Source organism: Melozone crissalis, unplaced genomic scaffold, assembly GCF_028551555.1.
Source record: "Melozone crissalis strain CALT ecotype California unplaced genomic scaffold, PUWL_Pcris_2 ptg000032l_1, whole genome shotgun sequence".
Lineage (NCBI taxonomy): Eukaryota > Metazoa > Chordata > Aves > Passeriformes > Passerellidae > Melozone > Melozone crissalis.
In genome coordinates this window covers 549,273-566,283 of record NW_026535810.1, presented here as the reverse complement: position 1 = coordinate 566,283, position 17,011 = coordinate 549,273, and the positions used below count along the sequence as shown (strand labels likewise).

The window sequence follows — 17,011 nt, the reverse complement described above, 5'->3', positions numbered from 1 at the left end:
TAAAGGCGCGCAGGCGAAGCTGCCGCGAGGCTCCAGCGCAGAACGTACCAGTGGAAGGCAAATATAAAAAACAGACACTGTGAAACCTTAAGGCTGAACCATCCCAGCTGAACTGAGCTGATGTAAACCAGGGACCCTCCTCATGCAGAGCCCCAGCAGGGCAGGGCTGGTGTGGCTGGGAGCTCCGCAGTGGCTCAAGCTGGAGAAGCCCCCAGCTCATCCCTTTTCCATGGTGACAGGGCTGACATGGATCAACAGGGCTGGGGGGCCCATGGGGGGCTTTGCTCCTGCTCTGATCTCACTGGGATCCCATGGGGGGGCTTTGCTCCTGCTCTGATCTCACTGGGATCCCTTGGGGGGGCTTTGCTCCTGCTCTGATCTCACTGGGGGTCCCATGGGGGGCACTGCTCCTGCTCTGATCTCACTGGGATCCCATGGGGGGCACTGCTCCTGCTCTGATCTCACTGGGCAGAGGGAGGGCTCCAGGTCTGGGGGCTGCACCCTGCTCACCCCTGCCCTGTCCTCACAGCCTGCAGGACCCCTCTGAGCACCCCCAGAGAGGGGCTCCCCCTCTGCCCGGGCCCAGGTCCTGCTCTACATCAGCTCAGTTCTCCCGGCTCAGCTGCCCCGGCTCCGCGGGGCTCCGGGGCGGGGCTGGCCCCGCTCACGCCGACTTGGTGCCGCTCTCCACCTCCTTGTGCACCCACAGCTCCTTGTGCTGCCTGCGCCCGAAGCCTTCGTCGTAGTTGCCTTTACTCTTGAAGAGCTGCTGGAAGTGGGGCTTGCAGTAGAACTCCCCGTGGAGCGCGGCGTAGCTGCCCAGGCTGGGGAGGGAGGGCAGGGTTAGCCAGGCAGGGACACTGGGGGGGCTTGGGGACACCCGGACAGCAGAGGGGACAACGTGCACGAGGGGACCCTTAGGGCCAACAGCTCCCTCCCACCAGCAGAGGCTGTTGGGGGCTGCTGTGAGTAGAAATGGGGGGTCCCAGGGGAGCTCAGCTCGGCTCTGAGTCCTCTGGAAGGAGGCTCTGGCTCCTTCAGCTCTCCTGGGGCTGCTCTCATGGGGAACATCTCTCCTTCCATACCAGGCAGGGTTTAGCTGGGCCCAGGTGTGCAGATGAACCTTTGCTGTGGTGGGTGGGCTGGGGGGCTTTGGCTCCAGGCCAAACAAGGGGCTGTGATGGAGGAGAACTATTTGGGAGGGTCTCAGCAGAGCTGCAGTGGCTCCTGTCCCACCACAGGGACAGCCTGGCTCACCTGAGCTTGGTGTGGCAGTGCTTGCAGCAGAAGCAGGAGTTGTGGAAGACGAATTTGTCGGCCACCAGGCGCTCCATGGGGTACACGGTTTTCTGGCAGGCAGTGCACATCTCCTTCACCTGCGCCTTCAGGCTGAAGGACTGGCCAAGGGCAGAGCACAGGGAGACAGAGGATGAGGAAGGAGTTTGGGACAACCTGGAACCCTCCACTGCCCTCCATTCACCAGAGCCCTGGGGAGCAGAGGCAGCCCCATCTCCCTCACCCTCCCTGGGCCACTCCACTGCTGCTGGGCTGGGTGGGAGCTTGGCCCGGGGGCTTTTGGCCCTTCCAGCCTTGCCAAGAACCAGCAGGATGGCACAGAGCAGCTGTGGCTGCCCTGGATCCCTGGCAGTGCCCAAGGCCAGGCTGGACAGGGCTTGGAGCAGCCTGGGACAGTGGGAGGTGTCCCTGCCACGGCACTGGGCGGGCTCTGAGGTCCATTCCACCCCAGACCATTCTGGCATGATTTATGGTGTAGAAAAAGCAAAGGTACCTTGGAGCGCTGCACTGTGCTGCCTCCTGAGCTGCTTTTGGCCTCCTAAAAAGGGAAGGAGAAAGCAAAATGAGAGCTTGGCACCAGACCCTGATCAAACCCCTCTGTGCCTGCATCTGTAAACCAGCACCTGTGGCCCATGCAGCTCCACACAGCAGCTCTGCTCCTGCCCCTTGGAGGGGGTAATTAACTCCTCTTGCAGGAGGTGCACAGGGCTCAGGGGGCAATGCCCAGGCTCAGGGGGCACTGGCCTGTTCCCCCTGGGCATAGCTGGGTGCCCCTCGCTGTCCCAGAGCCTCTTGGGGCTGAGGTTTTGTTTCCAGTTCCTCTTTTCCCCTTCAGCCCTCACAGTGGGGCTGTGCAGGAAACTGAGGCACAGTTCAGTGCCTGGGGGTTTGGGGAGGGCACAGGGCAGAGCTCCGTGTGATTTTTGGGGCAGGTGCTGCTCAGCCCTGCAGCATCAGGGCACAGCCCAAAGCGCTGAGCAGCCTCTACCTGTGCCCCAGGTTTCAGGGCAGGGTGTCTCTGCATTGTGTCCCTGCAGCTGCAACAGCTCATCCCTTCCAAATCTCCCCTCACCAGTGCACATCCTGCCCCCACCCCACAGCTGCTGGGTCCCTGACAGCCACCCCAGGAGTTCCACCCTCCTGGGCACTGGTGGAAGTGCTCCCTCCTTCCCAAAGTCGGGATCCAAGGGCACTCCAGCGAGGTGACCAGTCAGGGCTGGCTCATCCCCTCATGCCTTGTCCCCAAGGTCAGGGCAGTGTGACCCCAGGACAACCCCCAGGATGTCACCCAGTTTGGCTCTGCCAGCCCAGCACTGCCCCTCTCTGCCCCAGGCTGATCCCCTCCTCCTGCCCTGTCCTTCCCCATCGCTTCTCCTTTGTATTTTTGGAAACAGTTTGTCCAAGGGAGGCACAGGAAGCTCTCCCCTCGCCTCTGAGCTGCCTCCTCAGAGGTTTCCCAGCTGCTCTCACTGCCTGAGGTCAGGGACACGATTTTGTGATTTTCCTCCCAGTCCCACGAGGCTGGAAGCAGGAGCCAAAGTCAACAGTGGGCCATGGGCAGGGGAGGCTCAGGCTGTGTAAAACCAGTTGCATCCCTTGGCACTGAGAGAACAAGCACAGCTGCTCTCCTGGGGTTAGGGTTTAATGTGCTGTTTCCAGGCTCAGCTGAGCAGGGCTGAGGAAAAGCTGCCTCTCTGGAGCTGAGACATCCGTTCCCAAGGCTGCAGCAGCCCAGGGCTGCTGTCACTTCTCGGCAGCTCCTGGCCAGCCAGGCACGCTCTCCACTCCATATCTGATAGATCTTCCCTCGGGGAAGGGCCGTATCCTGTCCCAGCAGGAGATGTTCTTGAACCTTGATGTTTTTCCATCTCCAATCACTCCAGCTCGAAAGCTCTCAATTGTGATCACGGAAAGCCATGGAAACACAAACAAACAGACAGACAGCAGCTCCAGGAGCTGGGGATGGAGCAGAGCCTGAGGCTGGCGTCCGGCGTGCTCAGCAAACAGCACCTTCTGCTGGAACATTCCTGTCCCCAGTTCTGCTCTCTGAGTAGCTGTGGCCGTGCCTTTGATCACCCTGAAATGTCAGGTCAGGAACACAGCTTCTGTGTACAACCCTCCCCCCTGAGAACCCAAACCCAGCTGAAATTCCCACACAAACCCCAGGGTACAAACCCCACGTACATGGGCTGGGGCTGGGCTGGCTGCTCCCGTGGCCTGGAACATGGCTCCTTCCCCTTCTCCCTCTGTTTAATCCTCAGCTTGAAGGCTGTGGGTCGAGGTTCCCTGCAGAGGTGACAAAGACAGAGCTCTTGCATCACCTGGAAAGGAAATGTCATCAGGAGTGGGGCTGGTTTCATCACCAACTCCAGCAGTCCTGCAGGAGCTGGGGTGTGCTCGAAGCTCCCTCCAGGCTCAGATCAGCCCTTCCCAGAGATTGAAGCACAGGGAACTGGATGGGAGATGCAGCTCTGGAACACTGGGACAGCAGCAGGAGGGTTTGGGGCTCTGAACACCTGGAAGGTGATGGGATGGATCCTACTTCAAACCCACAGGTGGAAGCACTCGGCCCCAAACCAAGGCAACAAAACCAGCACCCCGTTTCACTGATGTTTCACTCAAGGAATGGTGCTGCTGGAGGAAGAACTGTGGTTTTAGTCTAATTTTAGCCCAGAAAAGTCTTGCTGATCCCAGCTCAGCAGAGCCACTGATGGGGATTTTGTCTTTGGTGCCTTCAGGCTGAGCCCTTGTGATGTGCCCAGGAGGATGAGGCTGACAGGGCTGGGACCAGCACAGGAAAAACACACCAGCATTGCAAATCACCCCTTTTGGTAATAAAAGAGCTAAAAAGGCACTGACAGCTCCTCAGGGGTTTTCCCCACTGCACTTTACCCTCAAAACACCCGTGAAAGATGAGCCCTGGTTTGAATACAGAGGACAGAGCTGTGGGGCTGAGTGGTGCTGCCCAGGGAGGAGCAGAGCAGAGAAAAGCAGGGGGAAGGGGTGGCTCTGCAATGATGGGGATGAGTTAGATGGAAAACCAGCACCTGCCTCTGCCTGGGGCTGCTTTCCTGCCCTACTGAACCCCTTGGCCTCATATTGCCACCCCAAAAACCTTCCTGCTGCCCAAGGACTGGGCTAGACACTGAGAAAACCCCAGGGCAGAGCCAGGTCAGGGTGGAGGGCTTGGGGCAGGGGCATCTCCTCAATGCCCACCTCACAGGGACATTGGCAAACACGTCCTGAGCTTTAGGGGGCTCTTTGGCTGCCAAACCCCCAGCAGCTGACAGCAGGCTTGAGTCACATCAGCAAAGCACCTAAAATTCATGGCTGCTGTCAGAGTTGAAAAGAGCATTTCCCCAGGTCCTGGGCATTGGTGGGTGCCCCTCTCAGCCCTGCTTGCAAAGGTTTCCCAGCCCCGGCTGAGGCCCAGCCCGGCTCTATCAGCATCATTTCCCGTCTCGCTGCGGTTTGGTTGTTATTTCCTGCTCTCCGAGCTTGCTCTCAGGCAGCTGCTGCTGCTGCTGAGCCCAGCATCTGCTGGGGGCCACCCCCAGAGCCCCTCCCTGCCCCCATTCCTGGGGCAGCACCTTCTCCTTGTGCCTCTGGGGTCTGTCGGGTCCTGCAGCCCAGCACAGCCCCTGCAGGGAACATGAGGGGCCCCGAAAACGTGGTGTCCCCACTCCACACACACCCCTGACACACACACACAACCCTCCCCTTTTCACCTGATTTTCACCTTCACCCCAGCCTTTCTCACAAATATTTGTCCTCCCCCAGCTTCCTTTCCCTCGCAGCTCATCTTCCTCCCCTGCCCCAGCCACCTTCTCTCCCTGGGTATTTCCAGACTCCCCACACCCCAGCAGCTGCTCCAGTGGAAGGTCCCTGCCCATGGCACAGGGTGGGACAAAATGAGCTTTAAGGTCCCCCCAACACAAACCATTCAGGGGTTCTCCGATAAACCCATTTTTATTTCCACCCACTCTTTGTTTCTTTGCCTCTCATGTCCCCAAACCCCTTTCCCTTCAATTCCACCCACTTATCCCCCCCATGGAGGGATGTTTCCCACCCAGCCCCTCTGCCCACCTTGCACAGACCCTCTGGTGCTTCCAGCCAGCCCCTCGCTGCAGCTTCAGCCTTCACAGCTCCTTCCTGCTGCAGGGCAGGAGGCAAGAGCAGAAATCTCAAAGGGGAAGGGTGTGCTGGGGCGATAAGGGAACCAGAACAAGTGAGAAACTGCAAGAGTGACTCTTGGAGGCTCTTGGCTGCTGTCATGGCTCTTCCCAGGAGCACAGCTTGGGGCTGGGGCCCAAGGCAGCCTCCAGGAGAGGGGAAATGTGGTGACACGGGCACAGCCTGAGGACACGCTGCCACACTGATGCTACAAAGCCTTCACAAGGGCTCAGGGAGCCTCGGGGCTCGCTGGATTTGAGGGTGCAGTGAGCACGTGTGGCCAGATCTGACTGTCCCAAACCTCTGCTCCCTAAAGTCCTTAGCCAGGTGCACAGCCTGGGAAGAGCAGGAGTGAGGACTGTCCTCCTCTCCAGATCATGCCAGCAGTTTCAGGTTTTTGGCTCAGGACAAGCTGAGAACCCCTTTGCCTTCCAGCCTCTCTCATCCTGCTCCTTGTACCAACTGACGGCTCCAAGCAGGGAGGAGTTTCAGGGGAGGAAAACAACGCTGCTCCATCACAGAGCTTTTCCCCTCCAGCCTCCTGCATCCCCTCTCCCCTTCCTGCCTGACCCTGGGGCAGATGGAGGGAGAGGGAACATCTGGGGTGGCCCCGGGGCAGTCCCCAAGCTCAGCCTGCCTCTGAAGGATCGGGTTTCCTGCAGCCAGGAGGGTGCAGGGAGCATTTCCCCGTTCCCTTCTCCAGAGGGGCCGGCAGGGCTGGATCCCGGTGTAGATCCAGTGCTGACCCGGCCCGTTCCCGGTGCGTTCCTGGTGCAGGCCTGGCCGGTTCCCGGTGCAGGCCCGGCCCATTCCCGGTGCAGGCCCGGCAGGGCTGGATCCCGGTGCTGACCCGGCCCGTTCCTAGCCCATTCCCGGTGCAGGCCTGGCCCGTTCCCGATGCTGACCCGGCAGGGCTGGATCCCGGTGCTGACCCGGCCCGTTCCCAGCCCATTCCCGGTGCAGAGCCGGCAGGGCTGGATCCCGGTGCTGACCCGGCCCGTTCCCAGCCCATTCCCGGTGCAGGCCTGGCCCGTTCCCGATGCTGACCCGGCAGGGCTGGATCCCGGTGCTGACCCGGCCTGTTCCCAGCCCGTTCCCGGTGCAGGCCCGGCAGGGCTGGATCCCGGTGCTGACCCGGCCCGTTCCCAGCCCATTCCCGGTGCAGGCCTGGCCCGTTCCCGATGCTGACCCGGCCCGTTCCCAGTGCAGACCCAGCAGTTCCCGGCCCGGTGGGTTATGGCAGGGAAGGAACACGAGTGCAGAGGGCGAGGGGCCCCTCTCTGCCAGATGGTTCCCATTAGCAGCCCAGGGAAGGGTTTGTTTACTGCAAGCATCGCTGCTCCATCGCAGGAGGCTTCCCCAAAGGCAAAGCACGGCCTGGGGGATCCGGGCCCCTTCCTCCTCCATCCTCCAAGGATGTGAAATGACCCCAGAGCACGGCGAGGCACCTCGGAGAGGCAGGAGAAGCAGATTCCTTTTGAGCTGTTCTCACCTGATGGGCTCTCTGTGGCCACAGCCACTGTGGTGGCCTGATGCAAACAGGTGAGCTCTGATCTGAGAGATCTCAGACCTTGGTATTCTGACACAAAACTCCAGCCGCCCTGAAAACCTCTGTCCTTACATCCCTCCTTGCAGAAGAATCCAAGTGTCTTCCTTGCATTTTGCTCTCTTTTCCCTGTCTCCACCCAAAATAATAATTTCCTTGGGGCCCTGTTGTTTCAGAAGCCATTTACCATATCCAAGGAAGACATTGAGCCAGCCTGACACAACCTGTGTTAAAACCACCCAGAATTTTGTTCTGCTTCCCAACAGCACATCTGATTACTCTCCCAGAACCTGGTCTAGAAACCAACCTTTCCTTGTGCTCCAGTTAATGGAGCTGTAATTGCCTGTAATTTCCTCCTTACTCCAACACAACCTTGGCTGATTTCCTCTCCTGGAATATCACCTGTTACTCACAGACTCTGCACTGGCATTTCCTGTGGTGGTTTCCATCCCTGGAGGGGTTTAAGGCCATGGGGAGGTGGCACTTGGGGACATGGTTAGCAACGGCCTTGGCAGTGCTGTGGGAGTGGTTGGACAGTATGATTTAGAGAGCTTTTCCAGCCTGAAGGATTCTCTGATTCCATGGGGTGAGCCCATCTCTTGGGCCCCCAGAGACCCCACAAAAAGCTTTTGCTGCTTCAGATGCAGCAAGAGCAGGAGTGGGTCCAGTTCCAGGCAATCCAAAACACAGCACAACCCCTTTCCATGGTCCCTGCCTCCACACAAACCCTACAAAAACTGCTGTTTGCTGTCCAAATGCAGATTGTATAAGAAGAAAACATTACCAAAATTATATTGGTAGTTAAATCTCTCCAAATATCATTCTTTTTGAGCTGTCTCAGCTATTTTCAGCCTTCATCTCTCTCCTTCCTTTTAGGATCCAAGGTGCCATAGAGCCCAGGATAGGATCAGGCTCTCTGAAATCCACAAGATTGCAGTGGAGCAATGAGTGTGCCAAGAAAAGTAATCCCTGGAGAGGCACATCAGAGGATGCTGAGGGATCTTGCCACTGAAAACCCCGAGCTGGACATATGGAGAGGGTTATGGGCACACCACAGGAGTGAGAAATATGTCTAAAGTGTGCTTAACATTGATATTGCAATAATCCTTTTGTCCAGATTTAATGTTTTCCATCCCAGGGCTTTTGCGAAGAGCGAGGTAAGCACTGCAACACCCCCAGATGGCAGATAAAAATGACTTAACTGGCAGAGAAAAGCAGACATGTCTTGGTGGGGACATGGCAGCTGCCTGGCAAAACCCTGCAAGAGCTGAGGGTGGGAGAAAAGGAAAAGAAAAATTTCATCACCCTCCAGGACCAGAGGGGCAATTGAAGACTCTCAGGAATTACCCACTGAAGGAAACCAGAAGAGAAATTCCCTTCCCTAATGAGAAGCCTCCTGGGATTTTTGCTGCCCAAAAAAGGTCAGGAACCTGGATTTAAGCTGTTTAAGAATGAAGATGCCTCCACCACTTTGCAAAGCCCAAGAGGTTGGTTCTGACAGATCCTCAGTTTGGAACTGGGAATTTGCTTCTCGTAGGACTCCCATTTAAAAAGGACATTAACACTGGGGCTGTGTCAGACTAAGCTTGGTCGATTGCCCTGCAATTATTTTGTAATCGACATTAATAATGCTGCAGATGTGCTACTCCTGGCCTTAAACACACAACAGCTCAGCTGAGGCACCAGATGTCTTCCCTGTGAGAGCCCTCACACGACGCCTTTGGTGGACAAAGCCCAATTTTCAAGGCTGGATTATCAGCTTTTTTTTCAAAACTGATGCCCACACCATGAAAAAAACCAGCAGAAAATTGATCATAAATATGATCTACAAGGTATCTTAGCTTGTTTGAAGTGATCCAAGGGGATTAGACAGATCAGGCTGGCTCAAAACACAGTAGTTACAGCACCAGACTGGGACTTAGGAGACCTGGGCTTGATTCCTAAATCTGCTGCTAATTTTGGGCGGCAGTGGATAAATAATTCCATTTTTTCTGTTCCCTTTTTTTCCCCCTCCCCTCGACGGACACGGAGCTGCTCTCCTTTGTGGAGCCCTGGGAGATCCCTGGCTGTTCAGGGTTATGTCAGAACGCAGGGCATTTGTGTTGTTATTAAATCTCACAGTCATGCAACAGCCTCCCCAGGGAAGTGATGAAAGACCTGTCGCTGGAAAGGTTTGAACGCAGCCTGGATGAGGCGGCAGGAGACACACATCGGGAACTGGCAGGCGTTAACCGAGAGGGATAAGGGAGTTGGGATCTAACAGGTTTTTCTTCCATCTCTGCTCTTTCCGAGCAGCTTAATAAAACGGATCTGTCCAGCCGCCCTCCGGCATGTACTGCAGCACACAACAAAGAGAGGACTACAGCTCGAACGGGAACATGAGCCCCGAAATGCGCCCCCAAATGCACCCCCGGAGCGGACCGGCCAGCACGGGCCTGCTCGCCTCACGGCTACCGGCCCCTCTGCGGGGCTCCGCGGGCACGGGGCGCTGGCTCCGGTCCTCAGCCCCGATCCCCGGCCCCGATCCCCGGCCAGCTCCGAGGCTCTGCTGTGCCCCGTTCCGAGCCCGAACCTCCTCCCGCCCCCGAGGCCGAGCAGCTGCCGGTGCAGCGGGGCTGGGGGCGATCCCGAGTGCGGGGCGGCTCCTGAGCAGCGCAGCCGCTCCCCGGGGCTCTCCCCGCTCCTCTCCATCCCCGCTCCTCCCCATCCCCGCCTGCCCCGGCTTCCCCAGCCCGGCGTGCTGGGGAACCGGGACCCCCGGTGCAGGCGAGCCCCTCAGCCCCGCTGCCGGGGCCGGCATTGTCTCGCCGCCGTCGCCTCCCGCCGCCCCCGAGCCGAGCTCACCGCCGAGCAGGAGGGTCCGCAGGGCGGGGCCGTGCCGTGCCTGGAGCCGTGCCGTGCCCGGGGCTGGGCTGTACCGTGCTGTGCCGTGCCCGGGGCTCTGCCGCCCGTGTCCCGCCGCAGAGGCCGCGGCCGTGCAGCGGAGCCGCTTCCTGCGCTCCCCGCGCCGGCTCCGAGCCCTTTTATCGCGGGGCCGCAGCAGCGATTGGCTCTCGGCGTCGAACCGGCTTCCAGCCGCTCGCTCCTTTGTGTGGAGCCAACCTCTAACCCCGAACCTTCCCCGCTCCCCCGGCTCCCAGCTCTGTCTCCCTGCTCCTCTGCAGCCTCCCCGATCCCACAGCGCCGGCCCCGGGGCGACCCTTCCGCTCTCTGGCACGGGGCGCAATTACCCCCCCGCTAATTAGCTCCTCCAGCCTCTCTCCCATGAGCTGCGTGTGCAGATTGGCTTCGCCCCAAGCTTTGGACACCGCCTTGGGCTCTCTCCGCGTGGCACTCACCCACTCCGGTAAGGGATCCCGTGTCATCCCAAAGGATCCATCCTGACCCTGCTAAGGGATCCTGGAGCATCCCAAAGGATCCATCCTGACCCCGCTAAGGGATCCTGGAGCATCCCAAAGGATCCATCCTGACCCCACTAAGGGATCCTGGAGCATTCCAAAGGATCCATCCTGACCCCGCTAAGGGATCCTGGAGCATCCCAAAGGATCCATCCTGACCCCGCTAAGGGATCCTGGAGCATTCCAAAGGATCCATCCTGACCCCGTAAGGGATCCTGGAGCATCCCAAAAGATCCATCCTGACCCCGCTAAGGGATCCTGGAGCATCCCAAAGGATCCATCCTGACCCCGCTAAGGGATCCCGTGTCATCCCAAAGGATCCATCCTGACCCCAGTAACAGATCCTGGAGCATCCCAAAGGATCCATCCTGACCCCGCTAAGGGATCCCGTGTCATGTGTCATCCCAAAGGATCCATCCTGACCCTGCTAAGGGATCCTGGAGCATCCCAAAGGATCCATCCTGACCCCGCTAAGGGATCCCGTGTCATCCCAAAGGATCCATCCTGACCCCAGTAACAGATCCTGGAGCATCCCAAAGGATCCATCCCTGCAGCATCTGCAAAAGCCACATTTCCCACACCTCAGCTCACTGCTTGCATAGGAAGGATCTTATCAGGCAGCAGCAGGAAAGGAGGATTCCAGTGCTCCCCACTTCTCACCCTCCAGGGGGGTAAAACTGATCTGTGGTGGTTTCAGAAACCCAGGATTTGTTCCACGGAGAGCTGATGAGCCGAGTGTGGGAGTGGTGGATCTGCTGGAGCAGGGTCCTGTGAGCTGAGCAAAAGCACTGCCTGGACTATAAAGGCATCTTCCCATGGCGTTTGGAGGGCTGGGATTTCCCCACAAACAGGGCAAAACATCAGAAATTAATATAAATATTAACAGTTAAAACATGGAGGTGGTTTTATGCCATCTGAGGAAGCCAGAATGGCCATGGGTCAGGAGAGAGGCAGCAATAACCTGTAGCTCTGAGGACTTTACCTTAAGCTCTCAAAGCCCTCCCGTGGGCCATAAATGGAGGAAAATATACAATGGAGTGATGGGAATATCTTTGAAAATGATGGTGCTGGAACAAATATTCTTGTTTGGCTCCTGAACACAGTGTGGTGCCACTGGAAAGAGCCAAACACTGGCTGGAGGTGGCCCAAAGCCTGAGCCTAGCTGCAGTTCTGTGTGCAGTTTGCCTGTGATTCCCTGTACAAGAATCACAACTGAGGAATTAATGGGAGTGATTACTGGACAAGGAGACAGTAGTGATGTGATTTACCACCTCTGTCACTCTGCGTTGCCCAAAGAGCATCTGTGCTGAAGAGGCTCGCTGCCATCGAGTGCAAATAAATGAGGAATTGCACTCCAGATGTGAGCCAGCGGTGGAGCTGTCACACTGCAGAGAGAAGGGGCTGTAAAGAGAGCAGGGGCTGTGCAGAGAGCGGGACTCAGAGCTGGGATCAGGTCCGGGCTCAAAGCTGGGCTCAAAGCTGGGCTCAGGGTCCGGAGCAGCCCCCCGGGACCCCCGGCCCCGCCCGGGGCGCTGAGTCCTCCGCGCCCGCAGGGGGCGCCACCCGCGCCGGCCGCTCCGGCGCCGCTCTGTGCAGCACCGCAGTCTCGGCGGCACAGGATGGCGGAGGAGAGCGGCGTCTGCAGCTTTGTGTTCAAGAAGCGGGTCCGGGCCGCGGGCAGCGGCCGGCGAAAACGGCCCGGCAGCGACCAGGAGCGGGGTGAGGGCTGGGGGACCCGGGCTGCGGGGGGAGCCGGGGCGGTGCGGTGCGGCGGGAGGCGAGGGAGGGCCTGGTGGAGCCCCCAGCGCTGCCCGCAGGGGGGCTTGGCCGCCCTCCCCAGCCCGAGGGCGTGAGGGACCCCTGCAGTTGTGTCACAGGGATTTAGGTTGGGTATTTGGAGAAGGTTCTTCCCCTGGAAGGCGGTGGGACACTGCCCAGGCTCCCAGGGAACGGTCGCGGCCCCGAGGCCCCCGGAGCTCGGGAGCGCTGCCAGGGTGGCATTGCTGGGTCTCCGTGGGTGTCCCCAGCCCGCCGGGGCCGGGGCTGCCTCAGGCCCGGGCTGTCCCCTCACGCTCGGCTTTCCCCGCAGAGAGCAGCGGGGAGGAGGGCAGCACCGTGGTGCGCAAGGAGCGGCGGCGGGACACCCCCAACCCCATGATCCAGAAGGTAAGGGAGCTCCGAGGGGGCTCCTGCTCCACCCAGGGCTACCTGCGGGGCCTGCCAGGCTCGGCCAGGACGGCGCTGGAGCCTTTCCTTCCCCCCAGACCAGGCGCTGCACGAGGGAGAGGCCGGACTACGCACCGAGCAGCAGCGAGGATGAGGATCCTGCCAAGGAGATCGGGGTGACCTACAAATCCACCAGGTCGGCGGTAAGGACAGGCAGCAGGGGCGCTGGAGTGTCAGCTCAGTGGGGCTGGGGATCCCACTCCTCACAGACAGAATCTGCCACTCCAAACATGGAATGAGACATTCTTTCTGATCAGTGCACCTCCCTGTCCCCTCTTAATAGCCAAGCACCTTGTGCTGGGTTTACTCTGATAGTCCCTCCCTCCATGGGTGGCCATCAAAGGTTGGTATTTCCCTTTTAGAGGTGGGAGTTAAAAGTCCAGGATGCCACTGGACTTTCCCAACACTGCAGAGATTTTTCAGGAGAGGGAGCAGTTGGATCAGGTTTGCTCAGCTGTTGGGTTTGTGTTTTCAGCATTAGACCATCTTTGGCTGGAGCCTGTGGTGAATTCTCCCTAGCAAATGCCAAGGGATAAAGCAGATGTGTCCAGTGTTTGCTCTGTGACAACCCTCCAGGTAGACAGGAGCTCTCTGTCTTGTCCAGGTGTTCCCTCCACTCTTGCTACAAGTTTCCTTGCTTTTCAGAAACCTGTTGGCCCAGAAGACATGGGAGCCACAGCAGTGTATGAACTGGACACAGAGAAGGAGAAGGATGCTCAGGCCATCTTTGAGCGCAGCCAGAAGATCCAGGAGGTGAGTCAGCCCTGTTCCTCAGGAGCTCCTGCTCTGCAGCAAGAGAGCCTGTGCTTTGCTCATCCCCTTCTGCACACCTAGAAGAGTTAGAGTCTCATCTTCCCTAGAAGTTCAGGAGTGTAACCTTTGCAAATAGGGAATTTTGTGCCTTTATTGGCATCTTGGTGTTAAGGAAGGGAAGGAAGACTGGTGTCAGAGCGGTGGCAATTAATTCATGTCATGAAGCTCTCCTGATCCTTAATCATCTCTTCTTGCTCTCCTAGGAGCTGAGAGGAAAGGAGGATGATAAAATTTACCGTGGCATTAACAACTACCAGAAGTATGTGAAGCCCAAGGACACATCGATGGGAAATGCCTCCTCAGGAATGGTGAGGTGGGTTGGGACGAGCCTCGGGGTCTGTGACCACAGAGGAGCTGAGGCACCATCCCAAAGGCAGCGTTTGGGGCTGGAACTCTGCTCTCACTGCCAGTTTCTGCCTGACCCGTGTGGTGTGTGGTCCTGGCCAGGGCCCTGCTCCAGGGCCACTTTGCAGGGGGCTGAGCCTCTTTTCCCCCTTCAGGAAAGGCCCCATCCGTGCTCCGGAGCACCTGCGGGCCACGGTGCGCTGGGACTACCAGCCCGACATCTGCAAGGACTACAAAGAGACCGGCTTCTGCGGCTTCGGGGGTGAGTGCCCCGTGCTGCAGCTGAGCACCAGGCGTGCCAGGGCATCCAGTCCAGCTGTGACCCCGTGTTTGGGGTGCTGAGCCACAGACCCTTCTGTGCAGAGCTGTTTGTGTAATGCTGTCATTCGTGCCATCCCTTCTGAAAGTCCAGGGCTTCTAATTAGTGGTTATAGGATCCTGGAATGGACCTCTGGGATGTTCCAGTGACCCATATTCTTACAGGTATTGTGTGCACCGTGTGAGGGATGGGTTTTCCTGTTCCTTATCCCACTTCCCATGTGCATAACTGCTGGAACCGTCCCTGTGGCACAGAGAGGATGACACGCACAGCCCGTCAGCACTGAGGGATCCTGTACCTGCTCCAGCAGCTTAGTGCTGCCCTGGACAAGGAGCAGTCAGATTTCTCCTGCTGGGCAGAGCTCAGGCTGCCCTGGAATTAGATATCCTAGTAACACTCTGCCCTTGCAGCCTGTCTCTTACTTCCTCTTTGTGCTGCTCAGACAGCTGCAAGTTCCTGCACGACCGCTCGGACTACAAGCACGGCTGGCAGATCGAACGGGAGCTGGACGAGGGCCGCTACGGCGTCAACGGTACGGCCCCCGTGCCCTCAGGGCACTGCTCAAAACTGTGCAGCTCCTGCTGCAGGATCAGCTGGGGGCAGCAGCACTGACACTGCTGAACTGAGCTGCTGCTTTCAGACAGCCCCTGGCTCTCTGGGAAGCAGAGCACTGCTGTGTGGAGCTGGGAGATGGGACTGTCTGTCCCCCTGATGCCCAGGAGGTGGGATGTCATTTGTCACTCAGGGCTCACGAGTGCTGCTGTGCAAATGGGGGCTGTTCTCTGCTCAGCTGGAGCCAGAACTTGGTGGCAGCTGGTTTGGAAGATAGTCTAAAAAACAGGAGGGGGCTGGAGGATGTTTCTCTTTATAGCAGTAAGTGGGTGAAGTAGAAAAGAATTTTCTCCTGACATGAGCAACAGGCCTGCTGGCTCATTAGCCCTAATTATAGCAGAGTCCCACACGTGTTACTGACATCAGCAACACCCAGATGCCAGAGCTCCATTGTTTCCAGCAGAGATGGAATCCCACCTGCTATGCTCTCCCCTTATTTATTATTTTGTGCCCACATTGGCTGGGCTGGCTTCTTCTCCACTCTGGTTCACTTTCTCTTCTGCAGATGATGAGAACTACGAGGTGAGCAGTGATGAGGAGGACATGCCTTTCAAATGCTTCATCTGCAGAGGTTCCTTCAAGAACCCTGTGGTCACCAAGTAAGTGGTTGTTTGGCACCAGCAGCCACGTGTGCTGTCAAAGCAGCTCAGGAATCATTCATTCACTATTGAGGCAAAGACAAACCCAGCCCACAGGCCGTGGGTGGAACCTGCTTGTTGTCTGCCCTGGTTTTCTGGTGGGTGGGGGAATCCTGAGAGAGCCAGGGAGTCTCACAGCTGCATCTGGAGCATCCCCTTGGAAGGGATCTCAAGCTCTTACTCAAGCACTTTTTAGATTTCCACAAATGCTGCTTCAGTGCCTCATCTTTCACCCTTAACCCTGAGATTTTGTTTTCATGCCATCATTCCTCCTGGACACTGAATGGCAGCTGCACTGCCTGAGCAGAGAAATGTGAGCATGGGGAAGCCAGGAGCTTGGTGAGGATGAGGAGGAAGCTGAAGACAGCCCTTTCTCACTCTGAACACTGTCCTGTGTCTGGAAGAGCTCACTGGTGGCTCTGTGCTGTCCCTGCACACCAATGAAGCAATGCTGAAACACCTTCCATGGGGACAGGGATGCCTGCAGCTCACTTTTGCCTCCCTTGGGGACCATGGAGAGAGCTGTCAGGCAGGGGAAGGGGCTGCCCAGAGAGCTGGTGGAGCCCCCATCCCTGGGGAACAAGGAACAACTGGACATGGCACTCAGTGCCCTGGTTTGGGTGACAAGGTGGTGTTTGGGCAAAGGCTGGACTCAATGCTGGAGGTCATTCTCAGCCTTGATGTTCCTGTGGCCAGCAGTGAGCAGTTTCTGACTCCAGGACACAGTGGCTGTGGCTGGGGACTTGCAGTGACCTCTCTGTGTCCGTACAGGTGTCGGCACTACTTCTGTGAGAGCTGTGCCCTGCAGCACTACCGCAAATCCCAGCGCTGCTACGTCTGCGACAAGCAAACCAACGGGGTCTTCAACCCTGCCAAAGGTATTGGGGGGCTTTGGGGGAGCACCTGAGCACCAAAGGCAGCAGCTCCTTCCTGGTGCTGGGCCTGGCCCTGAGCTGCAGTTCAGAGTTTGTGTCAGGAAATATTGAATCATGGATGCAACCTGAGCATCTGTGCTCGCCCAGGTGGGGAACCTGGAGAGCAGAGGCAGCAGCTTGTGTGGTCAGTACAGCACTGAGGGGATGACTGCAACAGCTCCTGCCTCGACTCAGCCAGCAGAGGTGGCTCCAAGCTGAGCCTCTGCACGAGGGATTTTTGGGAGCTGCCCTGGTCCTGGGTGTTCACAGCACCTGGACCCCTGGCTCTGGGGCAGCCCCTGCACCTGGAACCTCATCCTGCCTGTTCTGTTTTTCAGAGCTCATGGCAAAACTGGAAAAACACAAAGGGGAGGAAGAAGAGGAGCAACAGTCAGACCAAGAAGGGGATCCACAGTAGCAGAATACATTTTGTACATAACTTAATAAAGCCCTGTTTGTAAGACTTCCTAACAAGCCAGGAAATCATTATCTTCTTACTAACAGTAAGATGAAATCAGGAGCCAAACCTGATCAAAGGGAGGAAGTAGAACTGGGCCTGGCCTTAACAAATATTCCTGTAACTGGGAGAATTTTAGTGAAACTTTCAGAAAAGAGCAAGTGCAGGTGTGTGCAGCTTGTTGCTTTAGTTGAAATGTTTCTGAAGCATGAGGCAGCTGCCATAAACTGGTGAGTTGTATCAAACTAAGGTAAAAGCAAGCATGCACAGCCAG

General features: G+C 57.7%; 2 protein-coding genes across 4 annotated transcripts; one reads left to right on the top strand and one right to left on the bottom strand.

Annotated features, from left to right (window-relative positions):
- Positions 1-546: 546 nt before the first annotated feature.
- Positions 547-9,916, bottom strand: LIMD2 (LIM domain containing 2). 3 transcript variants are annotated; one of them, XM_054281482.1, is made up of 5 exons: positions 9,860-9,916; positions 3,481-3,617; positions 1,790-1,834; positions 1,258-1,397; positions 547-824 (listed from the first exon to the last, which is right to left on the bottom strand). In XM_054281482.1, the coding sequence occupies exons 2-5, from the start codon at positions 3,520-3,522 to the stop codon at positions 665-667; spliced, it is 387 nt and encodes a 128-aa protein (XP_054137457.1). In that variant the 5' UTR covers positions 3,523-3,617; positions 9,860-9,916; the 3' UTR covers positions 547-664. The 3 variants fall into 3 exon arrangements, with proteins under 3 accessions (XP_054137457.1, XP_054137459.1, XP_054137458.1); XM_054281484.1 differs by having other exon boundaries at positions 3,481-3,582; XM_054281483.1 differs by lacking the exon at positions 9,860-9,916 and adding an exon at positions 5,383-5,618.
- Positions 9,917-12,026: 2,110 nt separating this feature from the next.
- On the top strand, positions 12,027-16,976 carry LOC128940182 (E3 ubiquitin-protein ligase RNF113A-like). Its single transcript, XM_054281503.1, has 10 exons — positions 12,027-12,132; positions 12,503-12,579; positions 12,678-12,782; positions 13,285-13,392; positions 13,656-13,765; positions 13,953-14,059; positions 14,559-14,648; positions 15,234-15,327; positions 16,138-16,244; positions 16,619-16,976. The coding sequence occupies exons 1-10, from the start codon at positions 12,033-12,035 to the stop codon at positions 16,696-16,698; spliced, it is 978 nt and encodes a 325-aa protein (XP_054137478.1). The 5' UTR covers positions 12,027-12,032; the 3' UTR covers positions 16,699-16,976.
- The last annotated feature ends 35 nt before the right edge of the window (positions 16,977-17,011 follow it).